The 10,609-nt window shown below is 42.0% G+C and overlaps 1 protein-coding gene across 1 annotated transcript; it reads left to right on the top strand.

Annotated features, from left to right (window-relative positions):
* Positions 1-3,344: 3,344 nt before the first annotated feature.
* Positions 3,345-6,640, top strand: LOC141233446 (uncharacterized). The gene is made up of 7 exons (XM_073667905.1): positions 3,345-3,371; positions 3,507-3,656; positions 3,786-3,965; positions 4,049-4,172; positions 4,256-4,353; positions 4,551-4,641; positions 5,009-6,640. Exons 1-7 carry the CDS (start codon positions 3,345-3,347, stop codon positions 6,397-6,399), a joined length of 2,061 nt encoding a protein of 686 aa, XP_073524006.1. The 3' UTR covers positions 6,400-6,640.
* The last annotated feature ends 3,969 nt before the right edge of the window (positions 6,641-10,609 follow it).

Below are 10,609 nucleotides of genomic sequence, written 5' to 3'. Positions count from 1 at the left end.
TCTCTCTGATTTAAGGGCATAAAAATTCAAATTTTGAAAATTGCAAAATTTTCGCCAAATTTCCATTTTTTACACAAATAAACGCAAGTGATATCGAATAAATTTTACCACAATCATGAAGTACAATATGTCACGAAAAAACATTCTCAGAATCAGGGGGATCCGTTGAAGCGTTCCAGAGTAATTACCTCATAAAATGACAGTGATCAGAATTGTAAAAATTGGCCTGGTCATTAACGTGCAAACCACCTTGGGTTGTAAAGGGGTTAATAAAGGATTCCTTATTTTAGACAAAAAGGATTTAAGCAAACAATTGTCTATACTAGAGAGGAAGCTACAGTGTCACCAAACTGGAACACTAGTTCTATGGAGAGCTGAAAATGCAGTGATACAGCAAGGAGTTCATGGTCCTCATCAAATGGACTTTGAGTGTACTAGTGAGGAGTCGTACCGATGCACCTCAGCCAGTGAGTTCCTCACAAATCAATTGGGAGCTGAGAGTAGCTCTGAGGGGCCGTAGTGACACATCTTGACCCTTATGGTCCCCACAGGGCATGTTGGGCCTTCCCATAATAATTTGTTGGACTGTTGTAGCTTGTAACAAAAGTTATATACTTCTACATGTAACTGGAAAGTTCCTGATTGTGCATAATGCTGAAGAAGCATTCATAAAGCGTTGTGCCTGCTATATGATTTATTACTTCACGTTCTTGTTAAGAAAAGAGAAGTTTACTTTCAGACTTTGGTCTCCCTCATTCATCTCCATACCATCTGGTCCGGGCCTGCCCAGTGCAACGGGAGCATGCGAATTGCAGAGTTGGGGGATATGACTCCGCAAAATACAGTTATATGAATAAGTTTGGGCACCCCTATTAATCTTAAGCTTAATGTTTTGTAAAAATTTGTGTTTTTGCAACAGCTATTTCAGTTTGATATATGTAATAACTGTTGGACACAGTAATGTTTCTGCCTTGAAATGAGGTTTATTGTACTAACAGAAAATGTGCAATCTGCATTCAAACAAAATTTGACAGGTGCATAAGTATGGGCACCCTTATCATTTTCTTGTTTTAAATACTCCTACCTACTTTTTACTGACTTACTAAAGCACTTTATTTTGGTTTTGTAACCTCATTGAGCTTTGAACTTCATAGCCAGGTGTATGCAATCATGAGAAAAGCTACTTAAAGTGGCCACTTGCAAGTTGTTCTCCTGTTTGAATCTCCTCTGAAGAGTGGCATCATGGGCTCCTCAAAACAACTGTCAAATGATCTGAAAACAAAGATTATTCAACATAGTTGTTCAGGGGAAGGATACAAAAAGCTGTCTCAGAGATTTAACCTGTCAGTTTCCACTGTGAGGAACATAGTAAGGAAATGGAAGAACACAGGGACAGTTCTTGTTAAGGCCAGAAGTGGCAGGCCAAGAAAAACATCAGAAAGGCAGAGAAGAAGAATGGTGAGATCAGTCAAGGACAATCCTCAGACCACCTCCAGAGAGCTGCAGCATCAACTTGCTGCAGATGGTGTCACTGTGCATCGGTCAACTATACAACGCACTTTGCACAAGGAGAAGCTGTATGGGAGAGTGATGTGAAAGAAGCCGTTTCTGCAAGCACGCCACAAACAGAGTCGGCTGAGGTATGCAAAAGCACATTTGGGGAAGCCAATTTCTTTTTGGATTAAGGTCCTGTGGACTGATGAAACCAAGATTGAGTTGTTTGGTCATACAAAAAAGGCGTTATGCATGGTGGCAAAAAAACACAGCATTCCAAGAAAAACACTTGCTACCCACAGTAAAATTTGGTGGAGGTTCCATCATGCTTTGGGGCTGTGTGGCCAATGCCGGCACCGGGAATCTTGTTAAAATTGAGGGACGCATGGATTCCACTCAGTATCAGCAGATTCTTGACAATAATGTTCAAGAGTCAGTGATAAAGTTGAAGTTACGCAGGGAATGGATCTTTCAGCAAGACAATGATCCAAAACACCGCTCCAAATCTACTCAGGCATTCATGCAGAGGAACAATTACAATGTTCTGGAATGGCCATCCCAGTCCCCAGACCTGAATATCATTGAACATCTGTGGGATCATTTGAAGAGGGCTGTCCATGCTCGGTGACCATCAAACTTAACTGAACTGGAATTGTTTTGTAAAGAGGAATGGTCAAAAATACCTTCATCCAGGATCCAGGAAATCATTAAAAGCTACAGGAAGCGACTAGAGGCTGTTATTTTTGCAAAAGGAGGATCTACTAAATATTAATGTCACTTTTCTGGTGTGGTGCCCATACTTATGCACCTGTCCAATTTTGTTTGAATGCAGATTGCACATTTTCTGTTAGTACAATAAACCTCATTTCAAGGCAGAACATTACTGTGTCCAACAGTTATTACATATATCAAACTGAAATAGCTGTTGCAAAAACACCAATTTTTATAAAACATTAAGCTTAAGATTAATAGGGGTGCCCAAACTTTTTCATATAACTGTATATATAATTTTATAAATTTTTGTCCTTTTGAGGTTGTGGGGCTCAATTTCAGCTATTGCTGTGGGATTTGTGATTTCTATCTATGCCACTGTGTATAGGATGTGTATAGGATAATAGAGTATAATAAAGTTGTTATGGACGTGACTTAACTAACATTGCGGTTACATACATAACATACAGGGAAAACAGACTCACTGTCTGTTTTCCGTGTAGTAATGGATATTTCTTGTTGCTAAAATTGAGATTTTGTTTTTCACTTTAAAGATTTAAACAGCTCTCATTAGTGCGATCATACTACATACAGGCTCTGATTGCTCAGGTGATGCACTGTACTACTGTAGTGCCGTGTATTATCCCTGCCTGTCAGTGTAATATGAACGGCCCCATACACAATGAGATAAGTGGTGGCTGAACAGTCATTTGGCAGACGGCTATCTCTCCTTACTCCCCCATACACACAAATATTCCAGCTTTTCTGAAGTCTGTATGAGAGAGTCACCCTCAGACTCCTGTAGTGGAGGATTATCTACAGGAAAAAGAAACAGATTATCCTCTGAAATTCAGGATGCCAGATCCTTCTCTGCCCTGACATCTGTCAGGAGGCCCCCAAATACGTTATATAGTCGACCAAAAACCCCCAAATCACTACTTTCATGCAACTTTAGTCTGTGTATGAAGGCGTTAAAAGGTAACTTATTGAACGCTACCTCTTGCCCGACCTAATAGACCTTCATACATTGCAGGCCCAGACACCATTATTAGGCATTTAAATATTGTAGTAACTAGGCAGCCACATAGTATCGAGTACTTGGGCATTCAGCCAAACTCTGTCAAACTTCCTTAGATGCCATGTTTGCTTTTGAAAGCCGCAAGTGGGTAAACTGCCAGGGTTTTTGTTGTAGCCGCACCTGTGCCATCCCTGCGGTGTACATCTTATTACTTACCTCCAGTAATTGTATTATTATACGTGATTTTTATGATGTTACATCCGCTGATTTTCTTCTCATTTAGGTCTCTATAATATCTGATCCTCTCAGTGAAGATCTTCTATGTAAGAGAATTTTCCTGATTTACCCATCAAAGATCGAGATGGACAGAGACGAGATGGCGGAGAGGATATTACACCTCACCCTAGAGATCCTCTTCCGGCTTACTGGAGAGGTGAGAGATTCTGATGACGTCACATTACATCATTCTTATCTATGGGAATAACAGATGGACAGAACTGGAGAGGTGAGGACTCTGGAAATGTCTCGAGGGAGATTTATTAATGTGTCTCTTCATAACTAGGGTTACACAGTAGTGAAGAAGACCTCTAGTGAGCGCTGTCAGGACCCTATGTCTGAGGGATGGGGAAGACCCCTGAGCCCAATCACAGGGCCTCCACCTCACCCCCTGATACATGAGGACATCAATGACCAGAAGATCCTAGAACTCACCTACAAGATGATTGAGCTGCTGACTGGAGAGGTGACACTGCTGGGAATGCTGGGACATTATACAGTAACGCTATGAAAGGATCAGAGGAATGACGGTATGATTGTATGTGTCAGGTTCCTATAAGGTGTCAAGATGTCGCCGTCTATTTCTCTTTGGAGGAGTGGGAGTATTTAGAAGGACACAAAGATCTGTACAAGGACGTCATGATGGAGGTTCCCCAGCCCCTCACATCACCAGGTAATGGACAGGACTAAATACACACGGCCTATAATTATCTGTATGTAAAGAATGAATTCAGTCCCTGTATGTGTTTCCTCCAGATCTATCCAGTAAGAGGACAATGCCAGAGAGATGTCCCCATCCTCTTATTCCATTGGACTGTAAACAAGAAGATGCCAATATTCCTCAGGATCATCAGGTAGATGGAGAGAAGGTATCATGAGACCTCACCTATGATGTGTAGACGGCTGTGAAGGTCTTGTGTTCAGTCTTGTTTTATCCACCAGTATTATATGGTTTATACTTGTGTAATGAGAACGGTGGAGATGGCAGGATTAGAGCTGATCATAGATGTGACTTCTCATCTGTTTGTGACTTTTACAATATTTGTTTTAGGGTGAAGATCTGACCCATTTTAATACTACAGAGACATATGTGAGGGGTGATGAGCGGTTTAAAGAGGAAATTCCTACATATGTCTACCCAGGTGAGTAGTAACCACTAAATGCAGAGAAGTCACAGATTCTTCTCAGTCACCATCTGTGGCTGCTTTATTGGTCGTGTAGTCCGGCCATATCACAATCGTGTGATCACCATTTTGCCTCTAGACCAGAACATTCTTCTCCACCCAAAACTGTTCAAACAACTTTAGGTATTGAAGCCCTTCTCTAGAACTTACAACCTAGAGGATCCATCTACCAACTGAAATTAGAAGATTACTGTGATCTGTCATTGCTTTGGTGAATAATTTAATATTTTTGCCATTTTTATGGACAGCTTAGATAGAAATGTTCAAAAATATAAAATTCAAGGATATTTTATTAAAAAATAATAATTGGTTTTATTTTTGGCAGATAATTTTACCAGGAGATCAGAGGGAACGCTGACATCTTCAATTTTTAAAACAGATGATCTAGAGATCCCACAGGATACAATTGAAGTGGATGCAGATATACCATCATCCCATCACAACAAAGATTTGTCATTTGATTCTTTAAAACAGCTCCTGTCTTCTGATTCATTACTGACTACCACGGAAAATCTGAGTCACAAAAGAGGCATTAAAAAACAAACTGCTCCTAAAGCAAAGAAGCCATTTTCACTTTCAGAATATGGAAAAAGTTTTCCCCTCGAAAAGTCTTTTCTTCAAAAAATGTACACAGCAGAGAATAGAATTTCCTGCTTCAAGTGTGGGAGATGTTTTAACCAGAAATCAGATCTTGTTAGTCACCAGAGAACTCACACAAGGGAGAAGCCATTTTCCTGTTCAGAATGTGGGAAATGTTATTTATGGAAATCACTTCTTGTTAGACACCAGATAAGTCACACAGGGGAAAAGCCATTTTCATGTTCAGAATGTGGGAAATGTTTTACATGGAAATCACTTCTTGTTAGACACCAGAGAAGTCACACAGGGGAGATGCCATTTTCATGTTCAGAATGTGGGAAATGTTTTACAAGGAAATCACTTCTTGTTAGACACCAGAGAAGTCACACAGGGGAAAAGCCATTTTTATGTTCAGAATGTGGGAAATGCTTTACAAGGAAATCACTTCTTGTTACACACCAGAGAAGTCACACAGGGGAGATGCCATTTTCATGTTCAGAATGTGGGAAATGTTTTACAAGGAAATCACTTCTTGTTAGACACCAGAGAAGTCACACAGGGGAAAAGCCATTTTCATGTTCAGAATGTGAGAAATGTTTTACAAGGAAATCACTTCTTGTTACACACCAGAGAAGTCACACAGGGGAGAAGCCTTTTTCATGTTCAGAATGTGGGAAATGTTTTACAAGGAAAGCGCATCTTGATAGCCACCAAAAAATACACACAGGGGAGAAGCCTTTTTCATGTTTAGAATGTGGGAAATGTTTTACAAGGAAATCACTACTTGTTACACACCATAGAAGTCACACAGGGGAGAAGCCTTTTTCATGTTCAGAATGTGGGAAATGTTTTATCCAGAAAGAGCATCTTGATAGCCACCAAAGATTACACACAGGGGAGAAGCCTTTTTCATGTTCAGAATGTGGAAAATGTTTTAGCCATAAATCAGATTTTGTTAGTCACCAGAGAAATCACACAGGGAAGAAGCCTTTTTCTTGTTCAGAATGTGAAAAATATTTTAGCCGTAAATCAGAATTTGTTAGTCACCAGAGAACTCACTCAGGGGAGAAGCTATTTTCCTGTTCAGAATGTGGGAAATGTTTTGGCTCGAAAGCAAATCTTGATAGCCACCAGTGAATCCATACTGGGGAGAAGCCTTTTTCATGTTCAGAATGTAGGAAATGTTTTTTACGAAAATCACTTCTTGTTAGACACCAGAGAAGTCACACAGGGGAGAAGCCATTTTCATGTTCAGAATGTGGGAACTATTTTCTAGATAAATCAACTCTTGTTAATCAACAGAGAATTCACACAGGGGAGAAGCTTTTTTCATGTTCAGAATGTGGGAAAAGTTTTAACCGGAAAGCCCATCTTGATAGCCACCAGAGAACCCACACAGGGGAGAAGCCTTTTTCATGTTCAGAATGTGGGAAATGTTTTACTTGAAAATCATCTCTTAATAAACATCAGAGAAGTCACACCTTGTAGAAACCTTTCATGTTCAGAATGTTGGAAAGTTGACTACTACTAGGACATTCCCTTGTCATTCCTCATGTTTGGACTCATTAAAATAAAAACACTCATACTCTCCTCCCGTTGCAGCGCCGTTCCAGCGGTGTCTCGACTCGCGTTCCTGGGGCTCACATAAGGTTGTTACATCACACTAGTCATGCGCATAATCAGTTTAATTTACTGTCATTATATCTGGGCTGTGGTTACATCATACTGTAGAGGGAGCTGTGAGGGACATTATACTGGTAGTTGTAGGGTACATCATACTGTATAAGGGTCTGTGGGTGACATTATACTGGAGGCTGTGGGGACATCACACTTGTTTTGGGGCTAAAGGGGAAATTATACTGGGTACTGTGGGGACATCATACTGTATGGGGGGCTGTGGGTACATCATACTGTATAGGAGTCTGAGGTGACCAAACTGCATAGAGAGCTGTGAGTGACATTATATTGGCGTCTGTGGTGACCATACTGTTGGGCACCTTAGATTGACAGTCGATCTGTAACTGAAAAGTCATCATGAAGTTTGAACAAGATTGAGATGAAGAGAAAGAGAACGACTCAATCAGAGAAAATGTCCCTTTATAAGGTACTTGGATGTAAATTTTTATTTGTGATACTGACTGCATCTCATCCGTACTGTGATTTCGTAAGGGCCGCAATCTGATGATGGCTGGAAACATCAACTCCCAGTATCTTTTTACCATTGATAATGACATACTGGGAGTTGTTGCTTCATGTGCTACAAATGCATATGGCTCTGACCTGACATTAAAAATAATTGTTGTATTAAGCTTGATTCATTTATTCAAATACTTATGGTGGTTCTGATGCTGTATTCTTATCTGATGGTAGTTCTGGTGATTTATTCATGTACTGATGATGGTACTGGTTTTGTATTTATTTACTGTTGAAGGTATTGGTGCTGAATTCATATACTTATAGTGGTTCTGGTGATATATTCATGAATTGATGATGATTCTAGTGACCTATTTATTTACTTAGTTTGGTTCTTGTACCATATTCATATATTATTGATGGGTCTGGAGAAGTGTTGGTCGAGCATGTATTCTTAACCCTTTAGGCGTGCACGCTCGGGTGCTCGCCGAGTTTATGCGGCTAGTTCGGCATCTATGTTAGTGTCGTCGCGGCTGCATGTGTCACGGCTGATAAGCAGCTGTGACATATGCCGGGATTGCCTATCACCCGTGACACATGCAGCCACAGTGACACTAACACAGAGGCCGAGCACGCAGCAAATACTCGGCGAGCATCCGAGCGTGCACGCCGAGAGGGTGAACAATTAGTGATGATTGGAAAAACAGGCATTCCTCACATGTATTAAAGCTGTCAAACAGTCGCAAATCATGTTCATGGAGCGACGAAAACATAAAGCCCGAACACGCTGAAGGTAATAGGTGCTTGCCCGAGCATGCTCGTAAATCTCGAGCAACGAGCATGCTCGATCATCACTATTAACAATACATGCTCGATCAACACTAGTCTGGAGTTCTATTTATGTACTAATGATGATGGTTCTGTCGATGAATGCATCACTAGAACACCATTAGTACATGAGTATAGTAGCAGAACACTCAACGCTACATAAATATGTCACCAACACCACCACCATCAGAACAAGCATATGTCAACAGAAACACGATCAGTACAGGAATATGGCACCAAAAACATCAGTTTCATTGCAAGCTGTATTTTTTGTATAATTAAAATCAAATGGCCTCCATTATACTTAAGCTATATTAGTTTCCACAACTATCCTTGGGTCTGACATTTACAATATATAATGTCAGGAATTAATATTGCCATTTGTCCCTGGCATTGTGTAAGTGGTCTTCAAACAATGAATGAGTCTATATCTATCTCTGAAATTGCAATCACTATTAAGCCTCACCCATAAAGTACACCACATATTTTAGTTTTGCTGGGATTTTTTGGTGAAAAGGTAACAATGTTAATGGAATTGGTCATCAGATCTTGATAACTGACCAATCTGGGCAGGGGGATGTGTTATTGGTCATATTACCTTACTGTCTGACCCATTCCTTTGCTTGGGGTGAGGTGCCATTGGCCTTATCTGCCTAGGGCACTAAAATGCCTTGTCCTGGATGACTTCAATGTAATACTGACATGTGGACCGGGTCATCGAGGACTGGTAGCAGGGCCGATTTCTCCAATAACTCCCCACGACAGCACCACAGGAGGATGTCACCACACTCTAATAGGGACAATAATCACAAAGAGGTCAAATGGCCCCTCCCACATCTTCTCTCCAGTGTTTTTTCGTGTCCCTATTGGAATGAAGACGTCATCTCGTGGTGTTCTGTGCCGTCGGTAGACATTGGATTAAGATTATCTATAGCCAGGTAGTGGAGATCGACTGGCCCTACTTTTCCTCTCCTACGCTGCTCCGGTCTCCTAGTGGACCCAGGACTCCCCTTCCAGTCCGCACCTTTGGTTAAATTCTGGGAGGTTCTTCAGGCTGGAGGCCTCACTGAGCTCTCCAGCCTATCCCCCCCCCCCCCCCTCATGATCATCGTCAGACCTGGGACAGCGTGGGACACTGAGCTCCTCTGCATACTTCCGGCTTGTCCGGCACTGGAGTACATGTGACATGGGTCCGGTTGTCGGAAGTGACGTCTTTATAATGTCACTTCCGGTTTTGCATTCCACACTGGAACTCAGCAAGGCTGCTACACCAGATAGTGAAAATTATGGTGGAGATGACCATCGCTGATTGCATGGGCCATCCACCTCTTGCTCTCACAGCTGGACATTGGGTGGGGGAGTCTCTATAAGGCTACGGCTCCACTATCAGTATTTGGTCAGTATTTTTTCTCAGGAGTGGGAGCCAAAACCAGTTGAGGAACAGTCAGAGAAAAGGTATAATAGAAACAAGTGCACCAATTCTGCATTTATCACCCTCTCCTGGTTTTGGCTCCCACTCCAGAGAAAAAATACTGATGAAATACTGATACTGGGGCCGTGGCCTAATGAAGAGATAGGTGCTGGGTCCAGTTGCCTATATAAGAGCTCGGACTGAAGACACCCTAAGGTAGGACCAATCCTGTTGTGATTTACATGGAGGATTTAAGTTCTTCCTGCTCCGCGTCTGCAGAGCCTAGCGCTGTTCCAATCTCAGTAGGTTGTCTGGCATTGAGGGGCCCTTCTCCTTGGAGCAAGTTGTTGTGTATGATAGCAGTATTTTCCTTCTCCCCTCTCTTTTAGGGGGACAAGGCTCCTGCACCAAGGAGCAGATCTCAAACAATGAGCTGCAAATGTGCAATTTGTGCAAAAAAAACACATTCTCCCATAGAATGCCCGTATGCAAGTAATGCACTGAAAAAAGGTGAACAACCTTCCTTAATGGAGGATATCAAGGGGATAATTCTGTTAAGGGGACGGTTGCAAACAACTTTATTATAATGGAACGCAACCGACCCCGGGGTCCGCAATGCCGCCTGGTGGACTGCGGCCGAACACCTTCCGGGTGAGAAGGTAAAACAACCAACTTAAATAACAATCCCAATCAGCACACCGGAGCGGGAATAGGAATTCGCACTATCTCCGTTAACTGCACGAGAGATGTGTAATAAATAAAGTATCTGTAGTCCTGTTGCAGCACAGGGACTACACAGTTGGCGCTAGGATGCGTGTGTGACTCACGCCGGCGTGTAAGTGCTCTCAGCCGGCGTGCTACCGGACTGAGGAGAATCACTGCACGTGGCTTACAGGCGGTACCGAGAATACGGCGTCTGCAGACTGCTCGGGGTGTATGGCGACCCCTTAGTCGGAGCCAGACTGTCAGACGAAG

This window comes from Phyllobates terribilis, unplaced genomic scaffold, assembly GCF_046119375.1.
Source record: "Phyllobates terribilis strain yellow unplaced genomic scaffold, ASM4611937v1 Scaffold_600__1_contigs__length_992639, whole genome shotgun sequence".
In the NCBI taxonomy this organism is placed as follows: Eukaryota; Metazoa; Chordata; class Amphibia; order Anura; family Dendrobatidae; genus Phyllobates; species Phyllobates terribilis.
The sequence above is the reverse complement of the archived record's forward strand: the minus strand, read 5'-3'. Positions and strand labels throughout refer to the sequence as shown.

Bases quoted from the DNA above. Each gene is read 5' to 3' on its own strand.
- LOC141233446 (XM_073667905.1), top strand. From the start codon at position 3,345: ATGTTTGCTTTTGAAAGCCGCAAGTGG. The intron at 3,372-3,506 runs GTAAACTGCCAG...CTTCTCATTTAG, and splicing joins CTTTTGAAAGCCGCAAGTGG to GTCTCTATAATATCTGATCC. The intron at 4,642-5,008 runs GTGAGTAGTAAC...TATTTTTGGCAG, and splicing joins TCCTACATATGTCTACCCAG to ATAATTTTACCAGGAGATCA.